The following is a 16838-nucleotide window of genomic DNA, read 5'->3' on the forward strand; positions in this document are numbered from 1 at the left end:
TTGTATGGTGTGTGGGTGTGGCATGGTTGTATGGTATGTGGGTGTGGCATGGTTGTATGGTATGTGGGTGTGGCATGGTTGTATGGTATGTGGGTGTGGCATGGTTGTATGGTATGTGGGTGTGGCATGGTTGTATGGTATGTGGGTGTGGCATGGTTGTATGGTATGTGGGTGTGGCATGGTTGTATGGTATGTGGGTGTAGCATGGTTGTATGGTATGTGGGTGTAGCATGGTTGTATGGTGTTTGGGTGTAGCATGGTTGTATGGTATGTGGGTGTGGCATGGTTGTATGGTATGTGGGTGTGGCATGGTTGTATGGTGTTTGGGTGTAGCATGGTTGTATGGTATGTGGGTGTGGCATGGTTGTATGGTATGTGGGTGTGGCATGGTTGTATGGTGTTTGGGTGTAGCATGGTTGTATTGTGTGTGGGTGTAGCATGGTTGTATGGTGTGTTGGTGTACTATGGTTGTATGGTGTGTGGATGTAGCATGGAGTTTAGTAAGACAGAAGAAACAAACACATTTAAATTCAATTAGATTATTACTAAAGTAGTCAGCAGTATATTATGACTGGCATTACTGGAAATATATGGAACAATGATAGAAATAACCTGCAACCACATTGGGTAAAGAGTAACCATATGTGGTAGAGAAAAACCACATTTGGGAGAGAGTAATCACATTCACTGCCCTTCTTCCCAGTGTAGCCCCATTCACTGCCCTTCTTCCCAGTGTAGCCCCATTTACTGCCCTTCTTCCCTGTGTAGCCCCATTCACTGCCCTTCTTCCCTGTGTAGCCCCATTCACTGCCCTTCTTCCCTGTGTAGCCCCATTCACTGCCCTTCTTCCCTGTGTAGCCCCATTCACCAATCACTTGCCTTTTTCCCTCTGACTTTGGGCATGTTCTGTGATGGCTCCTCTACTCGCATGCTTCCAGTGCGATCTAACGGTCGATCTGGAAGTTTGTAGATTGAAATAAAAACATTTGTATAAGCTTATGCTAAGTTTGTAGATTGAAATAAAAACATTTGTATAAGCTTATGCTAAGTTTGTAGATTGAAATAAAAACATTTGTATAAGCTTATGCTAAGTTTGTAGATTGAAATAAAAACATTTGTATAAGCTTATGCTAAGTTCACGCTGGCTATTTGCTTGTTTGTGACTTTCAGGCAAATCTTTGTTTTATATACATTTGTCTCTCAAGACACCAAAAGAATTTGTAGATTTTAATCTAATTAGAAATTAAATTAATCATTGAAAATTAATTAAGAGATGACTATATTCAATAACAGAAGAGAACAAGATAAAGTACTAGGCGACAGCGGTTAACTTGTTAACAGATGGTTTCAAACAAAAAACCTGACTGACTTAGAGAGGGCAAATAAATGTCCTGTATAGAATGCAACCTACCGATAGAATTTGACAGCCAGTATCTTTAGTCATTTGTACTGTCATTTTCATTAAGGACAAGTATCACTCCAATTTATCACAGAAAACACTTTTTTCTCTTTTGTATATCCCAGTATATCCCACTAAATGAACCTTTTATAAACATTTTCTACCAATTTTTATTACTTTCTCGTAAACAGAAAGTATTGTAATCGTGCAAAAGAAAAAAAATTTCAACTTTCCAGTAAAAATTAATTAATTAAAATAGACAATAATTAAGTTTTGAAAAGAATCAGTAGACCTACTTTTTTTTGTACATGTAACTATTTTAATTAATTAATTTTTACTAGAATGTGAATGATAAAAACTAAAGTAAAAATCTTTTAAACAATAAGCTTTTGAATGCACTGTAACAGGAAAAGAAAATCAAGTTGATTGTAAAGCTAGAGAGAGGAAAACTTACTAAACGTAAACTCCATGTCTGGTGAGGTGGGTGTAGCTATAGAGAGGAAAACTTACTAAATGTAAACTCCATGTCTGGTGAGGTGGGTGTAGCTATAGAGGAAAACTTACTAAATGTAAACTCCATGTCTGGTGAGGTGTAGCTAGAGAGGAAAACTTACTAAACGTAAACTCCATGTCAGGTGAGGTGGGTGTAGCTAGAGAGGAAAACTTACTAAACGTAAACTCCATGTCTGGTGAGGTGTAGCTAGAGAGGAAAACTTACTAAACGTAAACTCCATGTCAGGTGAGGTGGGTGTAGCTAGAGAGGAAAACTTACTAAACGTAAACTCCATGTCTGGTGAGGTGGGTGTAGCTATAGAGGAAAACTTACTAAACGTAAACTCCATGTCTGGTGAGGTGGGTGTAGCTATAGAGGAAAACTTACTAAATGTAAACTCCATGTCTGGTGAGGTGGGTGTAGCTATAGAGGAAAACTTACTAAATGTAAACTCCATGTCTGGTGAGGTGGGTGTAGCTAGAAAGGAAAACTTACTAAACGTAAACTCCATGTCTGGTGAGGTGGGTGTAGCTAGAAAGGAAAACTTACTAAACGTAAACTCCATGTCTGGTGAGGTGGGTGTAGCTATAGAGGAAAACTTACTAAACGTAAACTCCATGTCTGGTGAGGTGGGTGTAGCTATAGAGGAAAACTTACTAAACGTAAACTCCATGTCTGGTGAGGTGGGTGTAGCTAGAGAGAGGAAAACTTACTAAACGTAAACTCCATGTCTGGTGGGTGTAGCTAGAGAGGAAAACTTACTAAACGTAAACTCCATGTCTGGTGAGGTGGGTGTAGCTATAGAGGAAAACTTACTAAACGTAAACTCCATGTCTGGTGAGGTGGGTGTAGCTATAGAGGAAAACTTACTAAACGTAAACTCCATGTCTGGTGAGGTGGGTGTAGCTATAGAGAGGAAAACTTACTAAACGTAAACTCCATGTCTGGTGAGGTGGGTGTAGCTATAGAGAGGAAAACTTACTAAATGTAAACTCCATGTCTGGTGAGGTGGGTGTAGCTAGAGAGAGGAAAACTTACTAAACGTAAACTCCATGTCTGGTGAGGTGGGTGTAGCTATAGAGAGGAAAACTTACTAAACGTAAACTCCATGTCTGGTGAGGTGGGTGTAGCTAGAGAGGAAAACTTACTAAACGTAAACTCCATGTCTGGTGAGGTGGGTGTAGCTAGAGAGGAAAACTTACTAAACGTAAACTCCATGTCTGGTGAGGTGGGTGTAGCTATAGAGGAAAACTTACTAAATGTAAACTCCATGTCTGGTGAGGTGGGTGTAGCTAGAGAGGAAAACTTACTAAACGTAAACTCCATGTCTGGTGGGTGTAGCTAGAGAGGAAAACTTACTAAACGTAAACTCCATGTCTGGTGAGGTGGGTGTAGCTAGAGAGGAAAACTTACTAAACGTAAACTCCATGTCTGGTGAGGTGGGTGTAGCTAGAGAGGAAAACTTACTAAACGTAAACTCCATGTCTGGTGGGTGTAGCTAGAGAGGAAAACTTACTAAATGTAAACTCCATGTCTGGTGAGGTGGGTGTAGCTAGAGAGGAAAACTTACTAAACGTAAACTCCATGTCTGGTGGGTGTAGCTAGAGAGGAAAACTTACTAAACGTAAACTCCATGTCTGGTGAGGTGGGTGTAGCTAGAGAGGAAAACTTACTAAACGTAAACTCCATGTCTGGTGAGGTGGGTGTAGCTAGAGAGGAAAACTTACTAAACGTAAACTCCATGTCTGGTGAGGTGGGTGTAGCTATAGAGGAAAACTTACTAAACGTAAACTCCATGTCTGGTGAGGTGTAGCTAGAGAGGAAAACTTACTAAACGTAAACTCCATGTCTGGTGAGGTGGGTGTAGCTAGAGAGGAAAACTTACTAAACGTAAACTCCATGTCTGGTGAGGTGGGTGTAGCTAGAGAGGAAAACTTACTAAACGTAAACTCCATGTCTGGTGGGTGTAGCTAGAGAGGAAAACTTACTAAACGTAAACTCCATGTCTGGTGAGGTGGGTGTAGCTATAGAGAGGAAAACTTACTAAACGTAAACTCCATGTCTGGTGAGGTGGGTGTAGCTATAGAGAGGAAAACTTACTAAACGTAAACTCCATGTCTGGTGAGGTGGGTGTAGCTATAGAGGAAAACTTACTAAACGTAAACTCCATGTCTGGTGAGGTGGGTGTAGCTAGAGAGGAAAACTTACTAAACGTAAACTCCATGTCTGGTGAGGTGGGTGTAGCTATAGAGGAAAACTTACTAAACGTAAACTCCATGTCTGGTGAGGTGGGTGTAGCTATAGAGGAAAACTTACTAAACGTAAACTCCATGTCTGGTGAGGTGTAGCTAGAGAGGAAAACTTACTAAACGTAAACTCCATGTCTGGTGAGGTGGGTGTAGCTATAGAGGAAAACTTACTAAACGTAAACTCCATGTCTGGTGAGGTGGGTGTAGCTAGAGAGGAAAACTTACTAAACGTAAACTCCATGTCTGGTGAGGTGGGTGTAGCTATAGAGAGGAAAACTTACTAAACGTAAACTCCATGTCTGGTGAGGTGGGTGTAGCTATAGAGGAAAACTTACTAAACGTAAACTCCATGTCTGGTGAGGTGGGTGTAGCTAGAGAGAGGAAAACTTACTAAACGTAAACTCCATGTCTGGTGAGGTGGGTGTAGCTATAGAGAGGAAAACTTACTAAACGTAAACTCCATGTCTGGTGAGGTGGGTGTAGCTATAGAGGAAAACTTACTAAACGTAAACTCCATGTCTGGTGAGGTGGGTGTAGCTATAGAGAGGAAAACTTACTAAACGTAAACTCCATGTCTGGTGAGGTGGGTGTAGCTAGAGAGGAAAACTTACTAAACGTAAACTCCATGTCTGGTGGGTGTAGCTAGAGAGGAAAACTTACTAAACGTAAACTCCATGTCTGGTGAGGTGGGTGTAGCTATAGAGGAAAACTTACTAAACGTAAACTCCATGTCTGGTGAGGTGGGTGTAGCTAGAGAGGAAAACTTACTAAACGTAAACTCCATGTCTGGTGAGGTGGGTGTAGCTATAGAGGAAAACTTACTAAACGTAAACTCCATGTCTGGTGAGGTGGGTGTAGCTAGAGAGGAAAACTTACTAAACGTAAACTCCATGTCTGGTGAGGTGGGTGTAGCTAGAGAGAGGAAAACTTACTAAATGTAAACTCCATGTCTGGTGAGGTGGGTGTAGCTAGAGAGGAAAACTTACTAAATGTAAACTCCATGTCTGGTGAGGTGGGTGTAGCTAGAGAGAGGAAAACTTACTAAACGTAAAACCCATGTCTGGTGAGGTGGGTATAGCTAGAGAGGAAAACTTACTAAACGTAAACTCCATGTCTGGTGAGGTGGGTGTAGCTAGAGAGAGGAAAACTTACTAAACGTAAACCCAATGTCTGGTGAGGTGGGTATAGCTAGAGAGGAAAACTTACTAAACGTAAACTCCATGTCTGGTGAGGTGGGTGTAGCTAGAGAGGAAAACTTACTAAACGTAAACTCCATGTCTGGTGAGGTGGGTGTAGCTAGAGAGGAAAACTTACTAAACGTAAACTCCATGTCTGGTGAGGTGTGTGTAGCTAGAGAGGAAAACTTACTAAACGTAAACTCCATGTCTGGTGAGGTGGGTGTAGCTAGAAAGGAAAACTTACTAAACGTAAACTCCATGTCTGGTGAGGTGGGTGTAGCTATAGAGGAAAACTTACTAAATGTAAACTCCATGTCTGGTGAGGTGGGTGTAGCTAGAGAGGAAAACTTACTAAATGTAAACTCCATGTCTGGTGAGGTGGGTGTAGCTAGAGAGGAAAACTTACTAAACGTAAACTCCATGTCTTGTGAGGTGGGTGTAGCTATAGAGGAAAACTTACTAAACGTAAACTCCATGTCTGGTGAGGTGGGTGTAGCTATAGAGGAAAACTTACTAAACGTAAACTCCATGTCTGGTGAGGTGGGTGTAGCTATAGAGGAAAACTTACTAAACGTAAACTCCATGTCTGGTGAGGTGGGTGTAGCTAGAGAGGAAAACTTACTAAACGTAAACTCCATGTCTGGTGAGGTGGGTGTAGCTATAGAGAGGAAAACTTACTAAACAAAAACTCCATGTCTGGTGAGGTGGGTGTAGCTATAGAGGAAAACTTACTAAATGTAAACTCCATGTCTGGTGAGGTGGGTGTAGCTAGAGAGGAAAACTTACTAAACGTAAACTCCATGTCTGGTGAGGTGGGTGTAGCTAGAGAGGAAAACTTACTAAACGTAAACTCCATGTCTGGTGAGGTGGGTGTAGCTATAGAGGAAAACTTACTAAACGTAAACTCCATGTCTGGTGAGGTGGGTGTAGCTAGAGAGGAAAACTTACTAAACGTAAACTCCATGTCTGGTGAGGTGGGTGTAGCTATAGAGAGGAAAACTTACTAAACGTAAACTCCATGTCTGGTGAGGTGGGTGTAGCTAGAGAGGAAAACTTACTAAATGTAAACTCCATGTCTGGTGAGGTGGGTGTAGCTAGAGAGAAAAACTTACTAAACGTAAACTCCATGTCTGGTGAGGTGGGTGTAGCTAGAGAGAGGAAAACTTACTAAACGTAAACTCCATGTCTGGTGAGGTGGGTGTAGCTAGAGAGAAAAACTTACTAAACGTAAACTCCATGTCTGGTGAGGTGGGTGTAGCTAGAGAGGAAAACTTACTAAATGTAAACTCCATGTCTGGTGAGGTGGGTGTAGCTATAGAGGAAAACTTACTAAACGTAAACTCCATGTCTGGTGAGGTGGGTGTAGCTATAGAGGAAAACTTACTAAACGTAAACTCCATGTCTGGTGAGGTGGGTGTAGCTAGAGAGGAAAACTTACTAAACGTAAACTCCATGTCTGGTGAGGTGGGTGTAGCTATAGAGAGGAAAACTTACTAAACGTAAACTCCATGTCTGGTGAGGTGGGTGTAGCTATAGAGGAAAACTTACTAAATGTAAACTCCATGTCTGGTGAGGTGGGTGTAGCTAGAGAGGAAAACTTACTAAACGTAAACTCCATGTCTGGTGAGGTGGGTGTAGCTAGAGAGGAAAACTTACTAAACGTAAACTCCATGTCTGGTGAGGTGGGTGTAGCTATAGAGGAAAACTTACTAAACGTAAACTCCATGTCTGGTGAGGTGGGTGTAGCTAGAGAGGAAAACTTACTAAACGTAAACTCCATGTCTGGTGAGGTGGGTGTAGCTATAGAGAGGAAAACTTACTAAACGTAAACTCCATGTCTGGTGAGGTGGGTGTAGCTAGAGAGGAAAACTTACTAAATGTAAACTCCATGTCTGGTGAGGTGGGTGTAGCTAGAGAGAAAAACTTACTAAACGTAAACTCCATGTCTGGTGAGGTGGGTGTAGCTAGAGAGAGGAAAACTTACTAAACGTAAACTCCATGTCTGGTGAGGTGGGTGTAGCTAGAGAGAAAAACTTACTAAACGTAAACTCCATGTCTGGTGAGGTGGGTGTAGCTAGAGAGGAAAACTTACTAAACGTAAACTCCATGTCTGGTGAGGTGGGTGTAGCTAGAGAGAGGAAAACTTACTAAACGTAAACTCCATGTCTGGTGAGGTGGGTGTAGCTAGAGAGAAAAACTTACTAAACGTAAACTCCATGTCTGGTGAGGTGGGTGTAGCTAGAGAGAGGAAAACTTACTAAACGTAAACTCCATGTCTGGTGAGGTGGGTGTAGCTAGAGAGAAAAACTTACTAAACGTAAACTCCATGTCTGGTGAGGTGGGTGTAGCTAGAGAGGAAAACTTACTAAACGTAAACTCCATGTCTGGTGAGGTGGGTGTAGCTAGAGAGAAAAACTTACTAAACGTAAACTCCATGTCTGGTGAGGTGGGTGTAGCTAGAGAGAGGAAAACTTACTAAACGTAAACTCCATGTCTGGTGAGGTGGGTGTAGCTAGAGAGAAAAACTTACTAAACGTAAACTCCATGTCTGGTGAGGTGGGTGTAGCTAGAGAGGAAAACTTACTAAACGTAAACTCCATGTCTGGTGAGGTGGGTGTAGCTAGAGAGGAAAACTTACTAAACGTAAACTCCATGTCTGGTGAGGTGGGTGTAGCTAGAGAGGAAAACTTACTAAACGTAAACTCCATGTCTGGTGAGGTGGGTGTAGCTAGAGAGGAAAACTTACTAAACGTAAACTCCATGTCTGGTGAGGTGGGTGTAGCTAGAGAGGAAAACTTACTAAACGTAAACTCCATGTCTGGTGAGGTGGGTGTAGCTAGAGAGAAAAACTTACTAAACGTAAACTCCATGTCTGGTGAGGTGGGTGTAGCTAGAGAGGAAAACTTACTAAACGTAAACTCCATGTCTGGTGAGGTGGGTGTAGCTAGAGAGAAAAACTTACTAAACGTAAACTCCATGTCTGGTGAGGTGGGTGTAGCTAGAGAGGAAAACTTACTAAACGTAAACTCCATGTCTGGTGAGGTGGGTGTAGCTAGAGAGAAAAACTTACTAAACGTAAACTCCATGTCTGGTGAGGTGGGCGTGTTGCCTGCAAGGTCAGGGTTGCTGGAGCTGCGCTGGTAGTTAGTCTTGGAAACAGGAAGAGAGGAGGGGCGTCCAAGTGTGGCATAACCCTGGGTGTGGGGGCTGCCAATGTTGGGGGAGGACCCTGGAAAATACTTCTTTTTTCTTGGTGCTGCCACATTTTATATACATTTCAAAATGTCCACATATCTGTGGTCTATTAAATAAATATCTAAAGTAATGCTTGTCAAAGCAATATTTGAGATAAGTTTTGTTTTCTCACAGGAATTTATTACCTTTGTGAATGTTGAGATTAATAACATTAGTACAGTTTTAAACAAAATTAATGCTCTTGGTATTGGCATCATTCTCCAAACTAAAACTTTGCCAACACTCAACCTTTATTGCCTGCATTTAATCTAGCCATTTATTTAACATTTGTTTACTTGACTTGAAAGCATGTCTTTAATCTAGTCATTTATTGGCCTCTGAAATAACTTTACAAAATGGAAATGTGACTTGGAATGTGTGCTTTTTTTTTGTCAACTTTTTTAACAATGTTGTACACATTTTAGGTCTTAGAATTAAAATCAATGTGTGCTTTTTTTTGGTCAACTTTTTTAACAATGTTGTACACATTTTAGGTCTTAGAATTAAAATCAATGTGTGCTTTTTTTTGGTCAACTTTTTTAACAATGTTGTACACATTTTAGGTCTTAGAATTAAAATCAATGTGTGCTTTTTTTTGTCAACTTTTTTAACAATGTTGTACACATTTTAGGTCTTAGAATTAAAATCAATGTGTGCTTTTTTTTTGTCAACTTTTTTAACAATGTTGTACACATTTTAGGTCTTAGAATTAAAATCAATGTGTGCTTTTTTTTTGTCAACTTTTTTAACAATGTTGTACACATTTTAGGTCTTAGAATTAAAATCAATGTGTGCTTTTTTTTTTGTCAACTTTTTTAACAATGTTGTACACATTTTAGGTCTTAGAATTAAAATCAATGTGTGCTTTTTTTTTTTGTCAACTTTTTTAACAATGTTGTACACATTGTAGGTCTTAGAATTAAAATCAATGTGTGCTTTTTTTTGTCAACTTTTTACTTTCTCGTATATACGAAGTATAGAGAAAGTCTTGTAATCGTGCAAAAAAAAAAAAATCGAGATTTTTGCAAATCTCGACGTTTTACATCTCACTGATACGGAAAAACATAATTTTGCAATCTTGTCCGTATGTCTGTGTGTCTGTGTGTGTGTGTGTCAGTGTGTAAACACGATAACTTGAGTACCGTTACAGCTAGGTTGATGAAATTTCATATATAAGTATTTTATCAAAATCGTAGATCCGTATCAACTTTTGAGCGATTTCCGATAACCTGAAGTGGTACTTTTTCTACTTTGAATTTTTCAAAAGCCTATAACTTGAGTACTATTTCAGATAGATAAATGAAATTTCACATGTAAGTAAAAGATCTAATTCTCTACCTTCTGTCAAATTTTGAGTAATTTCCGTTGACAGGAAGTACTTATTTACGCTATTTCCGATTTCTCAAAAAACGCATGTAAATTTATAAAGTACTAATAATATTGCGCACTATCATGCACATCTTTATTTAGCGTTCACTTGGTGTGCATTTCTTTTTTCTACGAGATTATATTCTATTTTAAAAAATTTGAGTAATTAAAATGGATTAAAAATCATGTCTAGAAGTCTATATCCCGAGTTGCCATCCCCCATAGTGTTATATTAGAATATTCGAGAAAGTTTAGGGGAGATCACTCCCGGTTTATTTAACAATGTTGTACACATTTTAGGTCTTAGAATTAAAATCAATGTGTGATTTTTTTTTGGTCAACTTTTTTAACAATGTTGTACACATTTTAGGTCTTAGAATTAAAATCAATGTGTGCTTTTTTTTTGTCAACTTTTTTAACAATGTTGTACACATTTTAGGTCTTAGAATTAAAATCAATGTGTGCTTTTTTTTTGTCAACTTTTTTAACAATGTTGTACACATTTTAGGTCTTAGAATTAAAATCAATGTGTGCTTTTTTTTGTCAACTTTTTTAACAATGTTGTACACATTTTAGGTCTTAGAATTAAAATCAATGAGTGATTTTTTTTGGTCAACTTTTTTAACAATGTTGTACACATTTTAGGTCTTAGAATTAAAATCAATGTGTGCTTTTTTTTTGGTCAACTTTTTTAACAATGTTGTACACATTTTAGGTCTTAGAATTAAAATCAATGTGTGCTTTTTTTTTTGTCAACTTTTTTAAGAATGTTGTACACATTTTAGGTCTTAGAATTAAAATCAATGTGTGCTTTTTTTTTGTCAACTTTTTTAACAATGTTGTACACATTTTAGGTCTTAGAATTAAAATCAATGTGTGCTTTTTTTTTTGTCAACTTTTTTAACAATGTTGTACACATTTTAGGTCTTAGAATTAAAATCAATGTGTGCTTTTTTTTTGTCAACTTTTTTAACAATGTTGTACACATTTTAGGTCTTAGAATTAAAATCAATGTGTGCTTTTTTTTGTCAACTTTTTTAACAATGTTGTACACATTTTAGGTCTTAGAATTAAAATCAATGTGTGCTTTTTTTTGTCAACTTTTTACTTTCTCGTATATACGAAGTATAGAGAAAGTCTTGTAATCGTGCAAAAAAAAAAAATCGAGATTTTTGCAAATCTCGACGTTTTACATCTCACTGATACGGAAAAACATAATTTTGCAATCTTGTCCGTATGTCTGTGTGTCTGTGTGTGTGTGTGTCAGTGTGTAAACACGATAACTTGAGTACCGTTACAGCTAGGTTGATGAAATTTCATATATAAGTATTTTATCAAAATCGTAGATCCGTATCAACTTTTGAGCGATTTCCGATAACCTGAAGTGGTACTTTTTCTACTTTGAATTTTTCAAAAGCCTATAACTTGAGTACTATTTCAGATAGATAAATGAAATTTCACATGTAAGTAAAAGATCTAATTCTCTACCTTCTGTCAAATTTTGAGTAATTTCCGTTGACAGGAAGTACTTATTTACGCTATTTCCGATTTCTCAAAAAACGCATGTAAATTTATAAAGTACTAATAATATTGCGCACTATCATGCACATCTTTATTTAGCGTTCACTTGGTGTGCATTTCTTTTTTCTACGAGATTATATTCTATTTTAAAAAATTTGAGTAATTAAAATGGATTAAAAATCATGTCTAGAAGTCTATATCCCGAGTTGCCATCCCCCATAGTGTTATATTAGAATATTCGAGAAAGTTTAGGGGAGATCACTCCCGGTTTATTTAACAATGTTGTACACATTTTAGGTCTTAGAATTAAAATCAATGTGTGCTTTTTTTTTGGTAAACTTTTTTAACAATGTTGTACACATTTTAGGTCTTAGAATTAAAATCAATGTGTGCTTTTTTTTTTGTCAACTTTTTTAAGAATGTTGTACACATTTTAGGTCTTAGAATTAAAATCAATGTGTGCTTTTTTTTGTCAACTTTTTTAACAATGTTGTACACATTTTAGGTCTTAGAATTAAAATCAATGTGTGCTTTTTTTTTTGTCAACTTTTTTAACAATGTTGTACACATTTTAGGTCTTAGAATTAAAATCAATGTGTGCTTTTTTTTGGTCAACTTTTTTAACAATGTTGTACACATTTTAGGTCTTAGAATTAAAATCAATGTGTGCTTTTTTTTTGTCAACTTTTTTAACAATGTTGTACACATTTTAGGTCTTAGAATTAAAATCAATGTGTGCTTTTTTTTGTCAACTTTTTTAACAATGTTGTACACATTTTAGGTCTTAGAATTAAAATCAATGTGTGCTTTTTTTTGTCAACTTTTTACTTTCTCGTATATACGAAGTATAGAGAAAGTCTTGTAATCGTGCAAAAAAAAAAAATCGAGATTTTTGCAAATCTCGACGTTTTACATCTCACTGATACGGAAAAACATAATTTTGCAATCTTGTCCGTATGTCTGTGTGTCTGTGTGTGTGTGTGTCAGTGTGTAAACACGATAACTTGAGTACCGTTACAGCTAGGTTGATGAAATTTCATATATAAGTATTTTATCAAAATCGTAGATCCGTATCAACTTTTGAGCGATTTCCGATAACCTGAAGTGGTACTTTTTCTACTTTGAATTTTTCAAAAGCCTATAACTTGAGTACTATTTCAGATAGATAAATGAAATTTCACATGTAAGTAAAAGATCTAATTCTCTACCTTCTGTCAAATTTTGAGTAATTTCCGTTGACAGGAAGTACTTATTTACGCTATTTCCGATTTCTCAAAAAACGCATGTAAATTTATAAAGTACTAATAATATTGCGCACTATCATGCACATCTTTATTTAGCGTTCACTTGGTGTGCATTTCTTTTTTCTACGAGATTATATTCTATTTTAAAAAATTTGAGTAATTAAAATGGATTAAAAATCATGTCTAGAAGTCTATATCCCGAGTTGCCATCCCCCATAGTGTTATATTAGAATATTCGAGAAAGTTTAGGGGAGATCACTCCCGGTTTATTTAACAATGTTGTACACATTTTAGGTCTTAGAATTAAAATCAATGTGTGCTTTTTTTTTGGTCAACTTTTTTAACAATGTTGTACACATTTTAGGTCTTAGAATTAAAATCAATGTGTGCTTTTTTTTTTGTCAACTTTTTTAAGAATGTTGTACACATTTTAGGTCTTAGAATTAAAATCAATGTGTGCTTTTTTTTGTCAACTTTTTTAACAATGTTGTACACATTTTAGGTCTTAGAATTAAAATCAATGTGTGCTTTTTTTTTTGTCAACTTTTTTAACAATGTTGTACACATTTTAGGTCTTAGAATTAAAATCAATGTGTGCTTTTTTTTGGTCAACTTTTTTAACAATGTTGTACACATTTTAGGTCTTAGAATTAAAATCAATGTGTGATTTTTTTTGGTCAACTTTTTTAACAATGTTGTACACATTTTAGGTCTTAGAATTAAAATCAATGTGTGCTTTTTTTTGTCAACTTTTTTAACAATGTTGTACACATTTTAGGTCTTAGAATTAAAATCAATGTGTGATTTTTTTTGGTCAACTTTTTTAACAATGTTGTACACATTTTAGGTCTTAGAATTAAAATCAATGTGTGCTTTTTTTTTGTCAACTTTTTTAACAATGTTGTACACATTTTAGGTCTTAGAATTAAAATCAATGTGTGCTTTTTTTTTTGTCAACTTTTTTAACAATGTTGTACACATTTTAGGTCTTAGAATTAAAATCAATGTGTGCTTTTTTTTGTCAACTTTTTTAACAATGTTGTACACATTTTAGGTCTTAGAATTAAAATCAATGTGTGCTTTTTTTTTGTCAACTTTTTTAACAATGTTGTACACATTTTAGGTCTTAGAATTAAAATCAATGTGTGCTTTTTTTTGTCAACTTTTTTAACAATGTTGTACACATTTTAGGTCTTAGAATTAAAATCAATGTGTGCTTTTTTTTGTCAACTTTTTACTTTCTCGTATATACGAAGTATAGAGAAAGTCTTGTAATCGTGCAAAAAAAAAAAAATCGAGATTTTTGCAAATCTCGACGTTTTACATCTCACTGATACGGAAAAACATAATTTTGCAATCTTGTCCGTATGTCTGTGTGTCTGTGTGTGTGTGTGTCAGTGTGTAAACACGATAACTTGAGTACCGTTACAGCTAGGTTGATGAAATTTCATATATAAGTATTTTATCAAAATCGTAGATCCGTATCAACTTTTGAGCGATTTCCGATAACCTGAAGTGGTACTTTTTCTACTTTGAATTTTTCAAAAGCCTATAACTTGAGTACTATTTCAGATAGATAAATGAAATTTCACATGTAAGTAAAAGATCTAATTCTCTACCTTCTGTCAAATTTTGAGTAATTTCCGTTGACAGGAAGTACTTATTTACGCTATTTCCGATTTCTCAAAAAACGCATGTAAATTTATAAAGTACTAATAATATTGCGCACTATCATGCACATCTTTATTTAGCGTTCACTTGGTGTGCATTTCTTTTTTCTACGAGATTATATTCTATTTTAAAAAATTTGAGTAATTAAAATGGATTAAAAATCATGTCTAGAAGTCTATATCCCGAGTTGCCATCCCCCATAGTGTTATATTAGAATATTCGAGAAAGTTTAGGGGAGATCACTCCCGGTTTATTTAACAATGTTGTACACATTTTAGGTCTTAGAATTAAAATCAATGTGTGCTTTTTTTTTGGTCAACTTTTTTAACAATGTTGTACACATTTTAGGTCTTAGAATTAAAATCAATGTGTGCTTTTTTTTTGGTCAACTTTTTTAACAATGTTGTACACATTTTAGGTCTTAGAATTAAAATCAATGTGTGCTTTTTTTTTTGTCAACTTTTTTAAGAATGTTGTACACATTTTAGGTCTTAGAATTAAAATCAATGTGTGCTTTTTTTTTGTCAACTTTTTTAACAATGTTGTACACATTTTAGGTCTTAGAATTAAAATCAATGTGTGCTTTTTTTTTTGTCAACTTTTTTAACAATGTTGTACACATTTTAGGTCTTAGAATTAAAATCAATGTGTGCTTTTTTTTGGTCAACTTTTTTAACAATGTTGTACACATTTTAGGTCTTAGAATTAAAATCAATGTGTGCTTTTTTTTTGTCAACTTTTTTAACAATGTTGTACACATTTTAGGTCTTAGAATTAAAATCAATGTGTGCTTTTTTTTGTCAACTTTTTTAACAATGTTGTACACATTTTAGGTCTTAGAATTAAAATGAATGTGTGCTTTTTTTTTGTCAACTTTTTTAACAATGTTGTACACATTTTAGGTCTTAGAATTAAAATCAATGTGTGCTTTTTTTTTGTCAACTTTTTTAACAATGTTGTACACATTTTAGGTCTTAGAATTAAAATCAATGTGTGCTTTTTTTTGGTCAACTTTTTTAACAATGTTGTACACATTTTAGGTCTTAGAATTAAAATCAATGTGTGCTTTTTTTTGTCAACTTTTTTAACAATGTTGTACACATTTTAGGTCTTAGAATTAAAATCAATGTGTGCTTTTTTTTTGTCAACTTTTTTAACAATGTTGTACACATTTTAGGTCTTAGAATTAAAATCAATGTGTGCTTTTTTTTGGTCAACTTTTTTAACAATGTTGTACACATTTTAGGTCTTAGAATTAAAATCAATGTGTGCTTTTTTTTGTCAACTTTTTTAACAATGTTGTACACATTTTAGGTCTTAGAATTAAAATCAATGTGTGATTTTTTTTGGTCAACTTTTTTAACAATGTTGTACACATTTTAGGTCTTAGAATTAAAATCAATGTGTGCTTTTTTTTTGTCAACTTTTTTAACAATGTTGTACACATTTTAGGTCTTAGAATTAAAATCAATGTGTGCTTTTTTTTTTGTCAACTTTTTTAACAATGTTGTACACATTTTAGGTCTTAGAATTAAAATCAATGTGTGCTTTTTTTTGTCAACTTTTTTAACAATGTTGTACACATTTTAGGTCTTAGAATTAAAATCAATGTGTGCTTTTTTTTTGTCAACTTTTTTAACAATGTTGTACACATTTTAGGTCTTAGAATTAAAATCAATGTGTGCTTTTTTTTGTCAACTTTTTTAACAATGTTGTACACATTTTAGGTCTTAGAATTAAAATCAATGTGTGCTTTTTTTTGTCAACTTTTTACTTTCTCGTATATACGAAGTATAGAGAAAGTCTTGTAATCGTGCAAAAAAAAAAAATCGAGATTTTTGCAAATCTCGACGTTTTACATCTCACTGATACGGAAAAACATAATTTTGCAATCTTGTCCGTATGTCTGTGTGTCTGTGTGTGTGTGTGTCAGTGTGTAAACACGATAACTTGAGTACCGTTACAGCTAGGTTGATGAAATTTCATATATAAGTATTTTATCAAAATCGTAGATCCGTATCAACTTTTGAGCGATTTCCGATAACCTGAAGTGGTACTTTTTCTACTTTGAATTTTTCAAAAGCCTATAACTTGAGTACTATTTCAGATAGATAAATGAAATTTCACATGTAAGTAAAAGATCTAATTCTCTACCTTCTGTCAAATTTTGAGTAATTTCCGTTGACAGGAAGTACTTATTTACGCTATTTCCGATTTCTCAAAAAACGCATGTAAATTTATAAAGTACTAATAATATTGCGCACTATCATGCACATCTTTATTTAGCGTTCACTTGGTGTGCATTTCTTTTTTCTACGAGATTATATTCTATTTTAAAAAATTTGAGTAATTAAAATGGATTAAAAATCATGTCTAGAAGTCTATATCCCGAGTTGCCATCCCCCATAGTGTTATATTAGAATATTCGAGAAAGTTTAGGGGAGATCACTCCCGGTTTATTTAACAATGTTGTACACATTT

General features: G+C 35.3%; 1 protein-coding gene across 4 annotated transcripts in view; it reads right to left on the bottom strand.

The window, feature by feature from the left end:
* Positions 1-16838, bottom strand: part of LOC131957339 (dedicator of cytokinesis protein 7) — a 114678-nt gene that overhangs the window by 50667 nt on the left and 47173 nt on the right. For all 4 annotated transcript variants that reach the window (XM_059322082.1, XM_059322091.1, XM_059322097.1 and 1 more), the window contains 2 exons: positions 8390-8548; positions 880-956 (listed from right to left, as the gene is read on the bottom strand). In XM_059322082.1, the coding sequence (XP_059178065.1) occupies positions 880-956; positions 8390-8548 (236 nt within the window). The remainder of the gene's footprint in view (positions 1-879; positions 957-8389; positions 8549-16838) is intronic.

Source organism: Physella acuta, unplaced genomic scaffold (genome assembly GCF_028476545.2).
Source record: "Physella acuta isolate Inbredline_101_S28 unplaced genomic scaffold, ASM2847654v3 ptg000081l, whole genome shotgun sequence".
NCBI classification, from domain to species: Eukaryota; Metazoa; Mollusca; class Gastropoda; family Physidae; genus Physella; species Physella acuta.